Source organism: Pezoporus wallicus, unplaced genomic scaffold (assembly GCF_028554395.1).
Source record: "Pezoporus wallicus isolate ANWC-B61680 ecotype Strahan unplaced genomic scaffold, APGP_CSIRO_Pwel_v1 contig_4485, whole genome shotgun sequence".
Lineage (NCBI taxonomy): Eukaryota > Metazoa > Chordata > Aves > Psittaciformes > Psittacidae > Pezoporus > Pezoporus wallicus.
In genome coordinates, this window is record NW_026641983.1 from 393628 (window position 1) to 416081 (window position 22454).

General features: G+C 39.5%; 1 protein-coding gene across 3 annotated transcripts in view; it reads left to right on the forward strand.

The window, feature by feature from the left end:
- The window catches only part of HAPLN1 (hyaluronan and proteoglycan link protein 1), a 62710-nt gene extending 41020 nt beyond the window's left edge, over window positions 1–21690 (forward strand). For 2 of the 3 annotated variants that reach the window (XM_057426400.1, XM_057426401.1), the window contains exons 3-5: window positions 1651–2025; window positions 11591–11893; window positions 20412–21690. In XM_057426400.1, the coding sequence (XP_057282383.1) occupies window positions 1651–2025; window positions 11591–11893; window positions 20412–20701 (968 nt within the window). In that variant the 3' untranslated portion in view covers window positions 20702–21690. The remainder of the gene's footprint in view (window positions 1–1650; window positions 2026–11590; window positions 11894–20411) is intronic. The other variant, XM_057426402.1, reaches the window with a different exon arrangement.
- Window positions 21691–22454: the final 764 nt, after the last annotated feature.

Here is a 22454-nt window from a genome sequence, read left to right on the forward strand (position 1 = left end):
ATATTATAAATGAAGGGATTCTGGTTTGCTCTGTGTTTGAACATTTCTTTTTGTTTTGTGGGTTTTAACTCCTCCTCTGTCAACTCCAGAAAGACCAAGACCATTCATTTTGCTGTACTCCCAAAAATATGCAGTTAGGTGAATTTGGCTGTGATTCTCACTGGCTTCTGGATAATAAAGACATTTTGGCCTCTTGCTAAACCCCAGTCATCTCATTTTTAATTCCAAATCCCTGCTGCCTGCATGTCTTCAAGCCCAAAAAGAAACCGCAGCATCCCCCAGCCTGATATGTGCTTTTCCTCGAAAGCCAGAGATTCTTTCTTTCCTAGGTCTGGGAGCAGCAGCAATGTAATTTTCTTCCCTGCTGTGTGGACAGAGAGAAGGCCTCATCATCTCTTTTTCTGTAGAAAAGAATTGGCTCTTAGAAAACTTGAGGGTGGAGGCATGTTTCAAGCATTGAATCTCCCTTTGAGACTCCAGGGACAACAGAGATGCTACAGGCTGAGAAAAGCCATGCTTTCCTTTCCCTGGTTGCCATCCCCCCTGTTCTTTACACTTACTGAGATACAAACTCAGGTAATGGCTGCTGCAAAGGGCCAGAGGAGGTGGGAAGCAGCCAGGAGAGAGGTCCACCACCGCATTGGCATGGTAATACTGAAATCAGCGGTGACACTGCTCTGGGCAACTCTCCAGGTCTTGCTGGCACAAACTTGCTGTTGTTAGAAAGAACAAGTGTTAGCAGCCTGAGTCAGACTCTCCCTTCTGCCCCAGTCCTTTCCACTAATATTTATTGACTGTTTCAGTATTAAAGACCCAATATAGTTGAGCTCTGATTCAGATTTGTTGGTAATAACCACCCTAAAGCATAACATTCCTCCTCCCAAGGTGGACAGAAGTCTGTGGAACATCTTTGAGGGAAACAGGGAATTAATCAACAAACCATTCTGGCTGCCTTTACTTTCTTCCTTCTCCTCATCCTGTGGAAACAGTGTTAGCAGCACTTTCCGTGGTGCCTTGCCTCAGATCACCTCTGTCCTTGGATGCTCTCTTCTGAAAGGGGAATGATGAGTTATTGGAGTAACCCTCCCAGGGCTACTCACTCCAGGGAAGAAGGGCAGTAAAAAGGAAAACCAGTTTTATGGAGCTGTGGATGATCTGCTCTGCAGTAATGATTTTTCAATAGGTAGGGAGTTCTCTTATTCTGGTAAAACAATTTGCGGCACTCAACCTTGTTCCCTCTTGAGAAATCTGATGCCCTGGCTAGTGTGTCCTGTGCAGGTAATAGCAACAGCATCTCCAGACAAAGAACTGCACATTTGGGATACCTGTTTTCCTTAAGCAGATGTACGTTTGCACTCAAGTTTGTCTTTGCAATTACCAGTCCTGAACTTCTTGCATAATCATAAAATGCTCCATACCCTGATGTTTCTTCTGCTGCTTACTGTAGCCAGCATGGACAAGTAATGAAGGTAGGCTGAAATTACAGTTTAGATTAACATATCATGCATAGGTACAAAATGACTGCAATGAAATGATGCTGCAGACCTAATGTATAATACAGCTGGTTGCTGCTATGGCATTGAGCATTTCCATTTTGTAAAAGGTAGATTGTGAGCTAACTCTTGGTTTTGTTTTCTCCTTGATTCCTAGCAGAAAATGGACCCCGTCTACTTGTGGTAGCAGAGCAAGCTAAAATCTTCTCCCACCGGGGTGGCAATGTCACACTGCCATGTAAATTTTACCATGAACACACATCAACAGCTGGCTCAGGAACCCACAAGATCCGGATCAAGTGGACCAAACTCACCTCAGATTACCTCAAAGGAGTGGATGTCTTTGTTGCAATGGGACACCACAGAAAGAGCTACGGAAACTACCAGGGCAGAGTGTTGCTGAGGGAAAGCAGTGAGAATGATGCCTCTCTTATAATTACAAATATAATTCTGGAGGATTACGGGAGATATAAGTGCGAGGTGATTGAAGGATTAGAAGATGACACAGCAGTGGTAGCTCTGAATCTGGAAGGTAGGTAACATCTGAATCATACTTAAATTCAGATTTCTCAATGTTTATGAATACCTGCCTTTTTCTCCTAATACTGCTGATATTGTATTAACACTGGTAACAGCAAGCTGAGAACTGGGATTCATTGTGCTTTGGGGATTTTTGCCTGACAGCTCATGACAACAATCATAAATCAGAAGAATATTAGGACTTCTATAACTTATGCTAGCCTATGGCATATTCTGTTTCTGGTGAGACTTGGTGTGTGGGGAGGAAAAAAAGAATGATCAAACATAGTACAAAGAATTCCATACATTTTTAATGCCCTCCTATCACTTTACAAAAGTCATTGCATCTTTTTACAGTAAACTTAGACAAAATTATATTAAATATTCCCCTAACAGCCATTTTACGGTACTTTGGGACATTACCAAGCAATACAAATCTTCTTAAAAAGCGGTAAAATGTTAAAGTAGTTTTCCAGAGACAACAGTTTCGTTTTTTCCAGCCTTATAATTGCATAAAATAGAGTTCAATATTGCCTGCCAAGACAACTCCTACATGTAGTCTGTAGTCATTTCTCTCAGAAATATTCTTCAAAACAGTAGACTACAAAGCGTTATAAAAATTAGTGAAACAGGTTTAAAGAGAACCAAATACTCAGCTTTCCTTTACTCTTAAGAAATTCAGATAATTTTTGTGAGGTAGAATGCATGTAAACCAACATTTGGCCTTTTTCCCCAAAACCCTGTACAGAACTCAGCAGTAAACTAAAAGCTGCGTGAAGCTGTCTCCCTTACCCATATACTTACCAGCAGGTGTGCGTCAGAGAGAACTTTATAGAAATCACTTTGTCTGTGAAAAGTAGTTGGGAATAAAAAATACAAAAGAAGAAAATCAAACCTCTGGCTCTCAAACCATTAAACAAGTGAAATATATGACTCTTTCGTTGAGGGTTATTGTATATTATGATGGTTTTATAGTTACCCTGCACAGTAAGACTGTCTGAGTGGTTCTTGAACCAAACAGATGTCATGGGCTTAGCTTATTCCTTTTCATCTATTCTTCCATTCCTGGTTGGAGGTTGCTGAAACCTTCCGTTTCTGAATGCAGAAAGGCACTGCAACAGTTTCTAAGCCAGGATGATAGTTGATTTAAGTTGTTTCACCTCACATAATTCATCTTTGATAAGAATGCATGCTGATCTTTGCACACTTACAGTATAAAACTGAACATACACATGTCCAGTTTAACTTGTCTAAACCAGTTTTGAGTGTAAACAGAAATGAGTAGGAGGAAAAAGCATTTTACTTTATTCTTTCCTGCTAGCCAAGGACTCTTGTGTGTTCAGCCTTCTCTTCACTCAGGCATGCAATGCAGTGATTGCTTGTTGCAGATGCTGTTACTGAGATGAGCCACTGCAGTGAGAGCAGTTTCTGCTTGGAATGTTCAGCTTTCCTTAAGTGAAAGCAGAGCTCTGCTGGGCTGCCCAGGCTGCAGGTAAGGGCCCTGTGACTGGGACATGCATTAAGAGGTGGATAGCCCCAGAGTGTTCCACCTCACAGAATGGTTTCCAGACAATATATAAATATAGATGTGGTAAGTACAGCTATTTGCTGCACCTGAGGAATAGCAAGTGCCAGGTCAGAAAAATGCAGCATCTGTTTTAGCTGTGTTTGACCATAACACATCTCTTCTCCTTTCATGTTGTCATGCAGGCAGTCCTGCAACTCTCCCCTGGGTTGCAAGGGTGCTCTGTAACCTATTAATATTCTTCTGTCAGTCTTGTTTCATCCTGAGTACATACCTCTGTTAGTCTTCAACATATTCAGATAAATAACTGCATAACTGTATCAGACACTGAGATCTTCCTGTGTTTTACAGCATTATGGTATTTTGTCGATGTATAAAGATCAGAGTCAATGTAAAATCTTTAAATTCTTCATCACATCACACATCTGATCAGATACTCATCTGTGCCACTTAGCATTGTGCCACTGAAGCAAAAGTTGATTAGCCTTCTGTTCTTAAAAGCAAGGAGGTTCCAGCACAAATGCTTCCTGGTGTGCCAGGATTTCCTGGGGAAGGAGAGATGCTGAGGGCTCTAGTGGCAGATTGGGAAGTTTTGCCTGAAGCTTGGTACATGTGCGCATGCAGAGATCCATGTTTGAAAGACAATATTTGATTAATCCTAGAGTAAAAAAGCAGTGAGAAATCTTTCCTGTACTGCAGACAGTAAGACAACTGAAAAAAGTGAGATTTTCTACCTTTTTTACTGTGACTGTTTCGTGATACACCACCAGACCATTGGATACAAGGTCTGGGTACCATCTCCTGGTTCACAGTATCCTCTCTAGCTTACTGCTGTGACTAAACAGTGTATGTCAACTCCAGCCCATCCTGTCCAAAAGCACTACTTCTTCCTGTTTTTTCTCCACTTCCAATATCAGGAAATTCATAAGGATAGGAGGAACCATATTTCTTCAACCAAGTATGTTCCGATCTCACCTCAACAGAAGTTTACATATTTGAACTACTGTCTGGCTAACATAAGAAACAATTCCTTTTTAATTACTTCTGTCAGATGTGGGGCAGCTGTGAGACTGTTCATTTCTGATGCTATAGGGTGATATATCCTAAACTGACAGGAAAATTTAATTTGCAAAACCTCACTGTAAAACGTACCTGTCAGATAAGACTAGTGAGTGTGTCAGCACCAAACCTGCTTTTGACAATTAAATCCAGTGATTCTGGGTCTAAGCTACAATGAAGTTTCCTTCTGAAGTGCTAATGATTAAAATGCACTTATATTTACAGTGGACATTAATAGCTGATAGGGTATTTTCCTATATTTGCATGCCTATGTGCTTATTTTCTCTTTTCATCTGCAGCTTTATGTAGTGCTGGCTTTACTGTTTCATGTATTTGAGCAATGAAGAATAGACCAAGAAGAAAAAAAGATCATCTATGGAAATAAATAAAAATATATCAGCCCATTCCAACATTCTATATCTGTTATAAACAATAAGGTTAATCTCACAGTGAGAAGGATTTGCATCAATAGCCTGATTTCCTGAGATGGTGGCCCTAAGGATATTAATTGGCAGCAAGACAAAACCATTTATACCCAGGAGTACCCATTAGCAGTGCAAAACAGCTGTTGACTCCGATGTAAGCTCACTGTGCAAACAGTATAGCTTTGGCTAGGTGAAAGCATGTTAATATATCAATATTAATATATCAATAGGAAAATAGTTGACCTCTACTTCAGTGGACCTTTTTTCTTCTTCAAATGTGGGAGCATTTTATTCTTATTAGACTCAAATACTTCCTGAGATCGTCATTAAATAAACTGTTCATAGTAATTGCATACTTTTAGCTTTGAAAAAACAGAGGAATTAGATTCAGTCTGTTTATTGCATACCTTACATGTTTTTGGTATGTTTTCTTCACTATTATTCAATGCAGCACAACATCAAGCATCTGGGCGGGATTCTGACTTAGAGGCATTTAGTCATAAGCCCGCAGATGGTAGCCTTGTGTCAGTGCCTCCTCAGCCAAGCGCAGGCACCAGGGGTCTGAACCTGTGGTTCCTCTTGTACTGAGCAGGATTACTATTGCAACAACACATCATCAGTAGGGTAAAACTAACCTGTCTCATGACGGTCTAACCAGACTTGCATATCCCACTTGCCCTTGGTCATCATGCTTGTGGAAAGCATGGTTAAATTCCTTCCCAAATCTTTGCTCGCAAAGCCAAGCCATCAATCAATTCAATGCAGAATCACACCATTTCCCCCCTACACTAATGAGATAGTGGTGTCTGGTAGCTACAGCTCAGGAGTAGGATTCACTGCAGTATTTCGCAGCTACCAGCTTGAAAAACTATTTGGTCATGCCATGATTACCATCCTGTTGGCCAGCTCAAGTACAAAGTCTAAGGGCAGGAAGGTTGTGCTGGGCATGGTGGCTACAAACAGTGTAATTACTGCATAGAGCAAAACACTTTTTATGACGTCTTTGTCACAAAACCATTTTCTTACTGAACTGGCCTTACTCTCCTCCTGCACATAAAATACAGATCGTAAGTTTTACACTCTGTCAAATGTTCTGAAAGTCAAAACCTTAACAAATTAAAGGCCTCATATGGCAGATAGATATTGTTGCCTGAGTCATAAGCAAAGAAAGAATTGTCAGCTTATATTGAATTTTCTTTATGTTAGTGCTTTACTATTTTTCTTTCTCATGAATACTAGGCACTGTAATAGATCTCACTAGATCAGGTCTGTGTACTTCAGCTTCCCAGCATCTAAAGGTTTCAGCTCAGGTATGCTGCTCAGGCACAGATTTTGTGTACTATTCTGTCATAAGATTCATGGGCAAAGAAAATGGAACAAGGCTAAACTGCCTTTTTTACTCTATTAGATTTTTTTGTAATAGTTTCAGTCTTCAAGGAGAGACTATAACTGAACACATAAGTTTTGCAATCTGGCTACGAAATAATTACTTTTTGCAGTACTAGAAATATGCAGGTCTAGATAAAGCCACTAAAAATCTCTGTAGAAAGATGCTTCTAAATAGAAGCTAACTCTTTGAGCGGCTCCACATGAACCAAAAATCTCATCAGGTTTTATGATCTCACTTAGAGGTATGTTAGCTTTTATGTCCAAGATAGAGTTAGAAAAAGAACAGGAACCTCTTTCAAAAACACACTTTGTAGTTCAAAATAGATCAAACAAATCTGCAAGCTTCATATAAGCAAATTCTTCCAAATCGTTACAACGATCATTTTCTAATCTAGTCACTTGCCTAAGGCTGGACATAAGAAATGGGGAATCTGTGGCTGAAACCAGCATGAATTGGTTGAAACCAACCAGCTGAAACCAGCTGTATAGTCTCAACAGCTGCAGAAATAAGATTCAGCCTGATATTGTTATCTCATATTTGTTTTGTCTGTGTATTTCTGTTACATTCATACACAAAAAGCCATTTTAAATATCCTTTGTGTGACAATGTTTTGTACTGTCTACTATAAAACTCATTTTATAGGATAATGAAAAAAGCATTTGTGGGTCCCTAGAAGGCCACAGAAAGTCTTGTGACAGACAGCAGGAGTTTTTCAAGAGTAAGTAAATGACAGAGCAATGTAATTCCTTCTATGAAAGGGTAACAGGTCTTTGCAGTCACAAATGTGTTTGCAAATGCTGTGAGAAATGATACCTGAAAGATTAAGGTGAAGTAAAAAGTTCAAAAAAACAGGAGCAAAAAAATGACCTGGAAATTATGAGCAAAAACCAAATGCTAAAAGAATTAGTACTAGTTATCCTAAAAAAGAGCAAGAAAAGATAATTTTCAAATTTTGATAAAGGCTGTAAAACATAAGTTAACAGTCTGCCCCCAGTGCAGTGTGAGTCTAGTTCATATGCCTGTGCTTGTCAGAAATAAGCAGCCACACTGACAGCTTGGTTGTGGGATGCTGCAGGCTGGAGGGACACTATCTCAAGCTTCAGTTTTGTTTCCAAGGAGACAGATACCTGCTAACAGCCAGTAGCCCACCCTGTGGGTGCAGGGTCAGTCCTGGCAAACAGAGTAATGGAGATGGAGTCTCAAGGAAAATGAGGGATTTACCACTTTTTACAGAATTTCAGAAGCTCAGCATGGAAAATTTTGCCAGCAAGTGTATGAACCTGCCAGCATAAAACTGTACCCTACAGTATAGCATATACCACGCCCTACTGTTACCCTGTGTTTACACTGGCTGCAAGAAAACGTACTTTTCTGTTTGGGCTAGAGCTGAAGGAAGCTCATTTCTTTACCCTGGCTGTGAAAATATTCCCCCCCTCCGTCAACAGAAATTTGTGTTATTTTGTTCAAGGTGTAAAAACTCTTAAAACTGCTAATTGTGTATGGTGCTGGCTTAATAGACACCCATAAATTGCTACAGTAGATAAGCTTCCTAAGCTTATTTCCTCACCTTGTTGTCTGGGGTAACTGTTACAGCCTGTTGCACTGACAATGATGTGTCTGTAGCTACTGAGTAATTGCAAAGACCTTGCACTGAATTGTAGGGATTCCCTGCATATACGATCTGAAATAGCTTATAGAAGACACACAAATATCATCTCTTTTGCGTTCCCTGAAAAGCACAGTGACTGAAGCAAACTGTGTTTGTGGAATTGAATGTAAGGCGTATGGAAGTACAGATGTGTGGATGAGAAGGATATATTATACATCCAGTTCTTATGCTGTTAATTGGTAGAAATTTTAATTTCCATTACAAAAGTAATTTTCTGGACTGTGATTGCATTGTCACAGATGTATGCAGCAAACCTCATCTAGCCTTCCTCTTTCACTATCAGATTTATTCTCCACTGAATTGATTGTGTTCTTCCTCTCTTGCTGGGAGAAAATGAGGTCCTTCCCCAGGGGCAGGACTTATATCAGAGAACTGTGTGTTTGGGAGATTAGCCACACTGAGAAGTCTATATGGTAAATTAATATTCCCTATTCAGGCTCCACAGGTGGCTTAGCTGCTTCCTTAGGTTAGGGAGCTGAATCACAAATGTCAAGTTAAGACTCCTCAGCTCAGTCTTCCCACAAACTAATTTGATTCTAACCACCTGAGGCTGGGAGTTTTTATCTTTCTCTATTCTTTATGCTGAATTTGCTGATGTTTGGAAATGGGTGTTTTGTCTGGAAGTGGTAAAACACAGGGTTGGATTCAGGAGTTTGGGTTCAGTTGGTAGTTCAGGAATAGTAACAAGCCTCAGAGCAGCTTTTGCCATTCAAAAACAGTTGGAATGGATTATCTTTTAATGGGTTATAATATCCAGGACTGAAGAAGATGCTTTGCAATTAACTAAAGTTCAGCATTGCTAAATTGTAACAAAAGGAAGATCAATAATAAGATCTAACTATGAATTTCAGCTAGATTTGATAGGGAAATTAAGACAAAAAAAATAAATTAACAAATAGGGAAGGTAATACAAGGCTACACAAAACACATACCCAGTCAATTTTGCTCTATAGAATCATCAATGGCCACCCCCATCTGTAGGGTGAAATTAATGCTAATCAGTTGCAGGCTTGTACTGCAGATGAACTCAAACAAAAATCAGCTTCCATGCAGTCTACCCCAATATAACTGGAGGCCAATATTACAGCCATGTGCATATACATGTTATTAAAACATTATGCCCCAAAGTGTCAAATTCAAATAGATTTGTAACAAATTTTCATGCATATTTAACTCCTTTTAAAAACCTATTGTGGAAACCTTAAGGACTCAAATTTCTTTGAATCATTTCCAATTAATTTTTGCTGAGTTTTTAGAAGTATGCAAGTTTAGGTCTTGACTAAAAAATACTCATCTCTGATGATTTTAGTATTTTTTTTCCATGTGTATGCAAATCAGACACATGTACTGGACAAGGAGTCGGTTGTCAGGGGAAGTGGTTCTGGAAAAATGATGAGTAATGTATTTCTAATAAAGTAATAATGCTTAGACCCCTCTGACATTTGCTACATGTTTAGTATAGCCAGTGATATTTGTATCCAGTATCACTGAGGGGGAATGAATAATTTTTTATTAAAAAGATGAGGAGGAGGAAGGAAAAACAGGAATTCAGAAAAATATGAAACATCTACAGCTTCTTTATGAATTACAGTTAACAGCACATATTGTATTATATTACATTCATGTTTTATAGTGCAGAACAGCTAATAACTCAAAAAGACTTTGAAGAAAGGATTTACAAAAGGAAAGATCCTCAGCAGACACTCTAGCTAATTGCCAAAGGAGAGCAAAATACTGTTTATTATTACCCTGCCAAGTTTACATTTGTATGCTTTATTTTCCTGGACCAAGTCACCAAGGATTAGTAATAACAAAAATGTTGTTTAACAAAAATTTTGTTTAACAAAAATAACACTTCTTGGACAATAGAGGAGTGAGGGAGAAAAGGGAATGAAAGGAGATGTTAAGATAATGGTGGCATACACACTGAAATAGGTTTAAATATTTGGAAAGAAGAATGGCTTAATTGCATGGCAGCAGTCTTGCATGACCATAATGTAGTATCTGTCTGCTATGCTACATTACCCTGAAGGCAAGCAGCTTGTTACAGGTGTGAGAATTCAACAGCAGGGAAAAAGTAAAAAGAAAGGTCAATATTTATACCAGTGTAAACTTTTTGGCTAATCTCATGTGTTATTTTATCTTCAGTCCCTCTGCATCCTACAGCACTTAGTTCCACAGAGATACTTGAGAATAAACATTCTGAGATCAATTTTCTCTGATGCTGTTTTATTTCAGCTTATTATGAGACTGGACTAAAGCCAACTGTAAAATTTAGATCTGAGTTAAATTTCTAAACCCTGCCAAATATCAGGGTGGTCTTATCGAAACTTTTATTTCCAGTTTCTCTCTTCTATCAGAACCCAGATGGGGAGGTGGTTCTTCAGCATTTTCAAGTGATCTTTAACTACAGATCTTCTTCATAAAGAAAGCAGAAAGTGTACTGTGGAAAAATATGTCAGATAAGAGCAATGACTTTGATTCACTGTTGCTGCTGAAACAATTCTGGACGTGTCCACAGATTTTCTGTCTCCATTTGGATGTCCTCTCTCTGAGAGGACATCTCAGAGAAAATCTCTCTGCCACATCTGTCTGCAATGGTTCACCACTGATGAGCAACAAACGGGGCTTTGGCCTTGCCTGTGGCTGGTCCTCAGGGGTGGAAGGAAGCATTTGTCAGGTCCATACTCCTTGCACGGTGGCTATCCAGCAAGCATCCTTTGCTTAAGCCAGCAGTGCTTTTGGCAGCCATGGGGGCAGCGAGGAAAGGTGATGTCGCACATGGCTTCCTACGAGGGCTGTCTTTGCTGCATGCTGTGTGCTACCACTCACCATCTGCAAGTGGGGAAACATGTCTTCTGCTCAAGGAACTGTGCTCCCTGATGCCCTCTATGAGATGCTCTCCCTGCTTGAGTGGTGATGAACTGCCAAACACCAGCTGGAAAATAGCAGAAAGGGCTCCCCAAAACCATATACAGCTTCACTGATTTTATTTACCTATATACTTCCGACTTAAGGCCTCAGGACACTAAAATTATGCCTCCTACCAGTGTAGCCTTGAAATGTTGTTGTTAAAAAATGCATTAAATACCTTCTTGTTCCTAGCATAATGTGACATAAAATAAGAACAAGCAAACAAAAAAAAACAACTGTCAGAAACCTCTCAGGAAATCTTGTCAAGGGTCCATGCAAAGAACATAACACTTTTTCATGTCAATCAAAATTTATGTGTAAAAAGACATAGTTTATATGCCACTGTGCTACAGTTTCTTCTTTCTAAATGGCTGCTAGAGGACCACCAAATCAGACTCCACAAAGAATAGAACTAGGCTGAATTTTAATTTACTTCTTTTTTTTTTTTTTTTAATGAGAAATTGGTTTTACAGCTAAACTGGAATTTCCTAATGAAAAACCTATAGTTGCAAAATTTCAACCAGTTCTGCCTATTTTTAAGCATGCTCAGACTCCAGTGACTGTAAATGATGTTTCTCCCCTTTTTTATCACTTCAGGTGTTGTATTCCCTTACTCTCCACGGCTGGGTCGTTACAACTTAAACTTCCATGAGGCTCAGCTAGCCTGCCGGGACCAAGACTCTGTTATCGCCTCCTTTGACCAGCTTTACGATGCCTGGAGGTCAGGGCTGGACTGGTGTAATGCAGGCTGGCTCAGTGATGGCTCCGTGCAGTACCCCATCACCAAGCCCAGGGAGCCCTGCGGAGGGAAGAACACAGTCCCTGGGGTCAGGAATTACGGGTTCTGGGATAAAGATAAAAGCCGATATGACGTCTTCTGTTTCACTTCAAACTTCAATGGTAAGAGTCTTCTTCACTCCTAGCTTGTAAATGACTGTTTCTGTGCTTAGGAACGAAACTCCCATGGCAGCAAAGACATATGTGGTTTGTCAAAGCTTATGTTAGGCTTGGAAAATTTTATTGTTGAATTTACAAGGGCTTTTGCACAGAGTAAAGTTTTCTTTGCCACATGCTCATGTAGGTGGTTTTTACAACTCAGAACTTGTATTGGCAGGAGTTTCTAATATCTCTGCCATCACCCCATTAAAATTTATGTGTACTCTTTTAGTGTTGATATATGCCCTGTTTATTTCTGTTAAAGTGATGAAGAAACCTGTGATTCATTAATTGAGCTTTCCTGTTGAATTCAATTATAATTATGATGGTTTGCAACTCAACTTTGTCACCAACACAAAATTCTGATCACCACTTTGTGCTGTTGTGTCAAGCAGCTCCTGCTCAAGTACCAGGTCTAATAGGATTAATACTTCCTTATCAGCAAACCTATTTCTAGCTTTTATGCCTGATAATTTAGATCCCTAATCTTAGTACACTGCTAAAACATGTTCACTTTTGCTCTGAGCTTTATTTTAGTGACCGCAAGGTTTTTTGTTGTTAATAGATGTTAATTTAGGTATGAAATTACTTGATATCAGCTTGCTATCATTTCAGGTTTAATCTAGTGGCTGAAGAGGATTTAGAAAACATTGCTGTGAATGAGAGGAACACTGCAAGTAAACATGTGCAAAAGAGTTCTACAATCCTCTACAACACCGTACTTGTGGATATTCCTACACAACTTTGCACATGTTTGGCTTGCAACCCATGCAGACCAAAGAGCATGCACTTTTTTGGTTATGCACAGATTGCTTATCCACAATGAGGCATTTTTGTCCTGCAGCACACCAAAAAATAAACATAAGCCTTGCTCTCAGAATCATAGAATTGTTTAGGTTGGAAAAGACCTTTAAGATCATTAAGTCCAGTGAACCCAGCACTGGCAAGTCCACCACTAAACCATGGCCCTAAGCACCACATCTAAACATCTTTTAAATATCTCCAGGGACAGTGACTTCACCCCTGGCCTGGGCATCCTGTTCCAATGCTTGACAGCCCTTTTTTTAATATCCAACCTAAACCTCCCCTGGCCCAACTTGAGGCCTTTTCTTCTTGTCCTGCCACTTGTTACTTGGGCAAAGAGAATGACCCCACCTCCTGCCTCCATCCTCCTTTCAGGTAGTTTTACAGAGCGATAAGGTTCCCCCTGAGGCATCTCTTCTCCAGACTAAACACCCCAGTTCCCTCAGACACATTCCTCATCACACTTGTGCTTCAGGCCCTTCACCAGCTTCCACTTCTTTGGAAGATAGATATGCTCTAGTGCTAATTCTGCTACACATTCTCAAACTCACCCCCCCCCCCCCCCCCCATATCCTGAAACTAAGAATATTAAATTAGGCTGGATGCAGTCAGAAAAAAAAACGTAGCTATTTTCATCATGCTGCATTATTCCATGAAATGCTGGCTCATGTTTTTCTTGCCTGATTTATCCAAGGCAAAATACTATATGAGCTCATCTCTTATATGCAGATTTAGTCTGTACTATAGAAATAGTGTTGAGAAATAAAATAAACAAGGAAAAATAATTAAAATGTGCTAGGTGCACTATTTATAATTTTTGCAGAGTAAATGTTTTTGACTATTGCTCATTAATGGGCACCCTTTTCCACACTAGCAGCTCAACAATTCCTCAGTATCTCTTAATGAAAGAGAATAAAAAACATCTGAGAAAAAAAAAAAGAGGCGTTCTGACAGGTAAATATTGTCTGTGCATTGATACAGAAAGACATGGTTAGAAGGAGAAAGAGAAATGAGGTAGGGTGAGAAAAAGGTTAAAGGCAGTAGAGAAATCAAAGACGGGGCACAAAATTAATGCCATCCTTGGTGAGTCTGTTAAACTGACCTGCAAGACAGAAAACTACACAACAGTAGGATGATATATAGAGCTAAGCACCATCTTCTCTAGTTCCTTACAGCTCAGTGTTCTCTCAAGGTATCAGAAGAAAATCTGGGCTTCTGCTTCTCTCAGCATCCATTTCCTTAACCAGAAACTCACCAAGGTATGTTATCCTCACATGTCCCTGCTATGTTCCCCACTTTTCATGTCCCAAGCTTACCTTAATATCCACAGTAAATCCAGTCACTCTCCCAAAATACCAATTACCTATTTTCAGCTCAATAGTTCAGATAGCTCATGTATGCTTAACAGCATATGTTAACTTTCTCCCTGTAAAGGGAAAAGCTTATAATAACCCATTTAGCCACTGTCTTTGGCTGCAATTGAGCTATTTCCGCAACACCCAATATTCATTCTGTCAGTTCAGGAAGAGCCAAGGAAAATGAGAAGTGGTTAGAACACCATGCATTTCCAGCAATGGCAGTGACTGCTGGAGTCTCCTAACAGTGTGAAACAGAGAAGCTTTCAGCTTTATGTAAGAGAGCTGGGAAAATGCTAAGGGCCCCAGTATAAGGCAAGCTCAAAAAAAACCAAAAATAATCTCAAAGAGAGTCAGCTGTGGGAGTCGCTATAAAGACAGAGGATAATGCAGTTTAGATTTCTGCTAACTGGGTGCTTTTTAGGGAAAGAAATTCCCCAAATACATTACAATATCAGGGATTATAACAAAAAATAGGACTTAAAGAGTTCGCAGTCAAAGCAAAAAGTCTTTACCTAAATTCCTAAATTCCACACAATTCTGTTTGGTTTGTTTTTTGTTTTTTGTCTTTTTCCTGAAGAAGAAAGCTACAAAACAGGAAAATTACATTGAGCAATTAAGGTGAAAAATGAAAATGTAGTCATCAATCGATTGAATTCAAATCCGGGTTCAGTGTCTTTACTCTGGAACTGCTGGATCCCACCTGTGATAAGCTGAATACACAAAAAAAATACTGGTTAAAAAGGGGGTTTATACCTTTAATGAATGATTCTATATGCATTCCTGCTACGTGCAAAAGACAATTGTTTTAGCAAAGTTTGTCTGCAATTCAATGTAAAATGATCTTAGTCCTTTATAAAATTACCCTCTACGGTGTCTTTTCTTAGACTTGAACAGTTTGGTTTTGCCTATTTTACTGCTTCATACTCAACTCTTTCTTGTGCTACATAGAAGAACTGTTCATGTTTTGTGTCTGTACAGGCAAAGCGAAAAGTATGTTTCCTACACTTTGCATATAGTAGTACCGGTTTATTAGAATATACAGTGATGCATTTCATAAAACAATGCAAAGAGTAACAGTCGCATAATGCTATCCATTAAACCATCAAAATATTTGAAATAACATGTTTTTTATTTGTAGAGATAACTATTGGTTGGCACCATCTTGCTTTTACATTCCTCATATTGATAAAGGCTATTGAAAATGAATATACGAAAGTGGGAAATATCTCATGTAAATTTGGAAATTTTCCCAATGTCTGTTTCCTGCCCTGTATGGTGGGACAACCTGACACAATCCAAAGCTTCTTTAAGGGCTGCAGACCACCCCGATTTCTCTCCCTGCCCTGTCCCAAGGAATGGGGATGCTCCTCTTCCGTACAGTCCCTCTGGAAAGTCAATTTGGGATTCTACAATTTAGGGGAATAAATGCAGATAAATCTTTTTATTGAAGTCTGTCCCACAGAGCCACGAGGCATAGCACAAAGAATATACAATTGTAGAGCTGGGTGTTTATTCTTTGCTTAATTTCAAAGGTCTTCTGAAGGAGAACAGCGAGATTCTGTAAGAAAAAGCCTAAAAATCCATTGCACTGAAAATTGTTAAGACAGCTAAATATAAACATATCTATCAGCTTCTCTATAATTAAACATTTTGAAAGAAAAAATATAAATAGAAGTTGTGTCACACTTTCTGCTCATTAACATGCATTTTGTTCTATACATTGCACACAGAACCACAGCACATAATTGATTTGTTATCAGCTCTAGCAGAATCAAGTAAAAATCTCATGTTAACAAAGTTAAAAATACAAAGAAATTTTAAGGATCATGTTAAAAATGCAGCTGTGAACCACCTGCTTGTTATAGTAATGTGTGTGGGAAGTTAACTGCCACAAACCACTGAAATGGGAGAAGGACCTAGAAGGTCATCTCTAATGCATGTTGACTGCTTATTTGAACATTTCAGAATAAAATTCTGAGAATCAGTGGGAATGTGTAGCCATTGTTCTAAAAAGAGAAATAATGACACCCAAAGGGCCTGTAGGGACAGGACAAGGGGGAATGGCTTTAACCTGACAGAGGGGAGACTGAGATGAGCTCTTAGGCAGAAGTTCTTCCCTGTGAGGGTGCTGAGGCCCTGGCACAGGTTGCCCAGAGAAGCTGTGGCTGCCCCATCCCTGGCAGTGCTCAAGGCCAGGTTGGACAGGGCTTGGAGCAACCTGGTCTAGTGGAAGGTGTCCTTGCCTGTGGCAGGGGGTTGGAACTGGGTGAGCTTTAAGGTCTCTTCCAACACAAACCAGTCTGGGACTCTATTAACATTTTCTTAGAAGTGATTGCTTCCGAGTCACTGGAATCACTGCTGATACCAGGTGGTGGGTGGGGGTATGTGAAAAAAATATTCTCATATATTTAATGTAGCAATTCAAAATCTGTTTATCTGAGGTGATCACTGGATATGAAAATGCTTATCAGGACCCTATGATGAAATGAACAGAAAGCACCTCACTTTGCAGAAATTTTTAACATGTTCTTCAATTTTGAGAAGCAATGGACTTGCTCAACGATTTAGTACTCATAGAGTCGTCAAATGGTTTGTGTTGGAAGAGACCTTAAAGCTCATCCAGTTCCAACCCCCGGCCATGGGCAGGGACACCTTCTGCTAGACCAGGTTGCTCCAAGCCCCGTCCAACCTGGCCTTGAACACTGCCAGGGATGGGGCAGCCACAGCTTCTCTGGGCAACCTGTGCCAGGGCCTCAGCACCCTCACAGGGAAGAACTTCTGCCTAAGAGCTCATCTCATTCTCCCCTCTGTCGGGTTAAAGCCATTCCTCCTTGTCCTGTCCCTACAGGCCCTTGTCCAAAGCCCCTCTCCAGGTTTCTTGTAGCCCCCTCAGGCACTGGCAGCTGCTCTAAGGTCTCCCCTTAAGGATCCTTCTCTTCTCCAGGCTGAACCATCCCAGCTCTCTCAGCCTGTCTCCAGAGCAGAGCTGCTCCAGCCCTCACAGCGTCTCCATGGCCTCTTCTGGACTTCCTTGAGCAGGATGTGAGATATACTGAACTGAGTCTGCTGAACAGATGATAGGGTATACACATTGTAGAAGTCACAGATATACACTGCTGGCCGCTCAGATTGTCTCTTATGGCCATATGAAATCACAAATTAGAGCACAGTAAAACAACTGAACTGGTTTCTGTGGCTATTTTTAGCACAGGGCTGCAGAAGTCATTCCCACACTTGGCATTTCTCCTGCATGTGCTGCCATGTACCAAGCACAGCTTGCTGCTCAGCTGCCCCTGCACAGCACCAAAGCCATGAATCTTGTCAAGAGGTTACCCCAGCAAACCATAAGCCACTGGGGGTAGTGTTAGGGCTTAGGTACTCCATGGCTGACTGCAAGTGGAGGCATCCTTCCTGAGAACTTCACCAAGATCCCTCTTTCTAAGGCACTCCATTAGCACTTAATACAGGAAATAGCAAATGTGGTGATACTGACTTTCTGTGCATCTGAAGAGGATGTCCACTGCCTAGTGCACCCAGCTGCACTATAAAAGCTTACTAATGAATGGCCCAATTTAGAGCTGAGCTTGGAAAAGTCTCCAAGGGTGGTGCAGCACTCAGACACCCACAGTCACAGTGATATATTTATATCACAGTCACAGTGATATAAAGTATTAAAGTGCTCAGGTTTTCCTGTTTAAGCTGTTCTGCTACATGCAAAACTTAAAACAGTTATTATAGCTGGGTTTGATTAGGTCTGCATAAACCTTCTGCCCCATGATTTGTATGTGAGAAGTCAAATCAAGCATGCTTATCCTCTGTAGGAGTGACCCGACTACAGAATGTTAATGAGAGAGACACAATTAATGCCTCTGTCCACTAAATTAAAATTGAACAGTTAGAAACCCCTCTAACCTATTAACAGGGGAAAACCAGCAAATCTGTACCAACATTATTAATAGAATTAATCAGACATTCTGGATACACAATGCACCCCTGTGGGGTTTACTATTAAAGTTCCCCTCTTTGAGGAAAAGGCAGTGTATAAGAGTTTATATTATTGATGTCATATGTCAAAAGCCTGACCTTACTGCAAATCCCTAGGAAATTACATTCAATTGACATATGGTTTGGAGAGCAACTAATAAGATAGATGAAGTTTAAACACTATCAGTCCAAATCCCTCTTCCCTTAAGTCTGAATCCAAATCCCTCTTCCCTTAAGTCTGAAATCCTGTTTGCTTTGGGGGAACCTCTTAACAACATAGTAGGAACGGGTTTCCACTTGATAAACTTCTCTTTAGCAACACCTTATAAATGCTTTCAAGTTGCTTAAATTGAGTTAAGCAAGCATTTTACAAAAGGCAAGATTATCTCCACTCAACAGTTTTTCTGTGGAAATACTGTAGAAATTGTCTCTGACAGCAATGAAATATTTTAAACACTTCTCCACCACAGCTGCAATGCCCTTTTTTTTTCCTTAATGTTCATACCAAGGTATACAATTTCCAACCTTTACAAGAAGTAAATGCAATTATCTTTACATTGTCATCTGAATTGACATTTCTTTGCTTAGCAAAAAGTGGGCTTTGCAGGGTTTTGGAGCTGACCTAACTCTTCATCTTGCTCATCGCTTTTTCTTCACCAAGAAAGTAATCTGAAAATGAGCAGAATTGTGTCTGTATGTTTGCCTGGATTTTATAAGGAAGAAAAAGGATATTATTCTGGACTACTTTCTTAATTAAGAAGTAAAGAATGTGCTCTGGAATGAGAAGATTCCCACATAAATAAATTTGTATGGTTTTTAGCTAACTTGCCTCTTACAGGACAGTCAGATTGAAAAGTTATAAATTTATTTGGAAATTATTATTTCTTCAAATAAACACTGTTCCTTTCTGATCCATTTCTATCTCACACTTGGTTAATTGTCAGATCAGTGGTGCTAATGAATGAAAGGCTTACAATGACTTTATATTTCCTTGATAAATTAAATTAATGTTAGTATTATTGCTGCTTATGGATTAGTAGGGGAGACTTTCTTTTTGAGCTTTACTTGCTGCCATATGTTTTTATTACCTTGAGATGGGAGGGCACATTTTTCTTAGCAGCACTATCAGTTCAGTGCTGTCTTACAGTGAGGATATATATACCCTTTGATGCCTAAAGAGAAACAGAGCTTCACAACTGCTGCCCATGCTTTTGACACTGCTAATGAAGATTTAATGACAGGCATGGTTTTGATCTACCACAGGCTCAAGTTCTGCTTCCAAGGAGCTGTGCAATATCTCAGCTTTCTTAAAGATAAATAAATAAGTTAATGAAAATGCTGCTTGTACTTAACCAGAAACAAGGTCACCCACTGCCTTGACAGAGAGTAAATCTTCGGGACCCCCTCACCCAAATGCTGTCAAGCCCAGATCTCGCTATGCCATGCTTCTGAGAGGAAAACCTGTAAGGGTCTTCAGCTAATGCTGGGAGCACCATGTAGAAGTGCACTGCTTTGGACGTTTGACTGATTTCCCTTCTCTGACAGTAAGCTACAGCTTTATGAGATCTGCTTTGGCTGAAATCTGTGGTGTTCCTCAGTTGTTTCACTGGATTGTCGTTGGCGTCATGTTGGTAAAAGCCTCTTGCACTATAATGTTAGAGGTAGAGCAGGTACTGTCCTCCAAATCCCAAGGTGTCTTCCATCATCCCTCTCTCCCAGTCTTTTTTTTCCTGATTTTCTACCTCTGAGGATGAAAACACATTACAACAGTTCAGTTACCACTGAACATAACTGAGGGTGGGGATGCCACACTGTGCTATGCCAGCAGAAGTAAATATAGCACTACTGTTATGTACAAATAGTCTGTGATCTCTACACCACACTTTTTTTTTTACGCCTGATATTTATGAACACACCATAAAAAAAAAGATATTTTTAACAGTGCACATATAAACATTGCATAGTCACAAATGAACCACTGTTTGATATGATTCTGCAGTAGAACATCTCAATTTCTCCTCAAAAGCCATTGTGATATTGTCACATCATCTTAATTAGGAATATAGGAATTCTTTCCTCTGAGGGTGGTGAGGCCCTGGCACAGGTTGCCCAGAGGAGCTGTGGCTGCCCCATCCCTGGCAGTACTCAAGACCAAGCTGGACAGGGCTTGGAGCAACCTGATCTAATGGAAGGTGTCCCTGCCTGTGGCAGGGTGCTGGAACTGGATGATCTATAAAGTCTCTTCCAACCCTTCCTACCCAAACCATTCCATGATTCTATGATCCAATCCATGATCATATTCCTAATGATCCTTTTTTTCTTCTTTCCCTTACTAGGTCGTTTTTACTACCTAATTCACCCAACCAAGCTGACCTATGATGAAGCAGTTCAGGCGTGTTTGAAGGATGGAGCTCAGATTGCCAAAGTTGGCCAGATCTTTGCTGCCTGGAAGCTCTTGGGTTATGACCGTTGTGATGCTGGCTGGCTGGCTGATGGCAGTGTCCGCTACCCCATCTCCAGGCCAAGGAAACGCTGCAGTCCTAACGAAGCAGCCGTTCGCTTTGTAGGCTTCCCTGATAAAAAGGACAAGCTGTATGGTGTCTACTGCTTCAGAGCATACAACTGAAAATACCTAGAGCACGAAAGTCTTAAATTCATTAAGAACATGTGAAAAATTTCTTTTCAATATGAACTCATGCGAGTTACCAAAACTGTGATAAACCTTTTTTGCTTACTGTACGAGTCTTTTTCATAAACCAAAGCCATTAATTTTTGCTTTATTTGGGGTTTTTTTTAGTATTTTTGTGAAAGTACCATTCCATAGATATTTTAAGTTAATATAATTTAATGGAAGCTCTAGGTAAGGAAGTTTTAGAGCCAGATTCTTTCAGCTACATCATCCCAACAAAGTACACTTTTCATGATTGGGGCATGCAATAGAGCTTGGTGATTGCTAGGGCACAATTATGTAATGTAAGGCTACTCAAAGCAGAAGCTTTTAAAAGCACAGATTTTACACATTTGTACCAGTTTGAGAAACATTGCAAATTAATTATAACATGAATTTTGAAATAAGATAATCTTTTTTGTTAAAGGGGATAAGTGAGGTTTTGCAAAAACCCTCACAATAACGTAGGTTAGAAAATAACTTTTTTTCACTGGTTTTGCATAGGAATAACACAGAATGTAATAAAAGGAGATAGAACAGTCCAAAAAAAATAGGACGAGTTCTAAAATCTAAAAACTTACCTTTCTGAAAATTAAGCTTATACATAGGAACAAGCGCAATTAGTTGTCCTGAACATTTTTATTGTGGTTTTGTTGTGTATGAATCGATAATGAGGGGGTGAATAATTAACTATTGAGAAAACCTTGGTTTTTGTCTTAGCTCTTATTAAAGATGCCTAAATGTTGCATTACCTTTGAGTAGCTTTACTGAGTTATTTTTAAACTCTTAAAGGCCATTTGCTAAGCAGCATATAGCATCTACTCAGGGCAGTTGCATAAATGAACTGCTGGACAGAGAAAATGTAAACTTTAGCAGCTTGATTTTACATTAGCCTTTGAAATGTTATTGTCTTAACAAAATAACATTACAACAGTCAATATTCTCATCTATTTATACATCATAAGAAATAAAATTAGAAAAAAAACATTAAAATTATAAGGTGTTAGAATAAGATTATTAAACAAAATCTGAAACCAGCTATTAACGTTTAGAAGAAAAAGAAAAAACAAACCACACTTCATTTCCTTACATCTTATTTGTATCTAAAAAGTATATCTGCTTTTCAAACTATCAATGAAAAAATAGTATTACTGAATTATTTAGCTAATCCTCTATGGAGTTAACAGAAAAAAAAAATAACAAAAAAAATCTATTGAAATACTTCTTTTCTCTGCAGCAGTCTAGGTGGAAGATGTTTACCTCTATCTGCCAGTGTCAGAGATAAACACGCACTGTGCATAGTGCCTAGGATTTTCAGAGCTGTCTAAAGCACTAGGTCCTCCCTAAATACCAATTTGAGGGAATCTGGATTTCTGATGCAAACTGATTTTGGATGCAGCAATTCTTGGTGCTCATCTTCAGATACCTTAATGCAACCAGTTTTTCAGAGAGTAGGTGCTCAAGGCTTTCTGAAAATTCACTCCACTTGTGGTGTCTCAAGCTGGATATCCAAAAAACAAAGAGGCCACTGATTAAAAATATCTTGGTCTTGAGTAATCTTTTAGGCAGTTTTGATGTTCTCTGTCCAGTATTGATTCTACCACTTAAGAATGGAGAACTCTTTTTCCTATTCTGTGCTTGCTGACTACGAAGATTTCAGAGGACCAATATTTGTATTTTGCAAAGTTTTATAGCTTCCCAATGTTTCCAT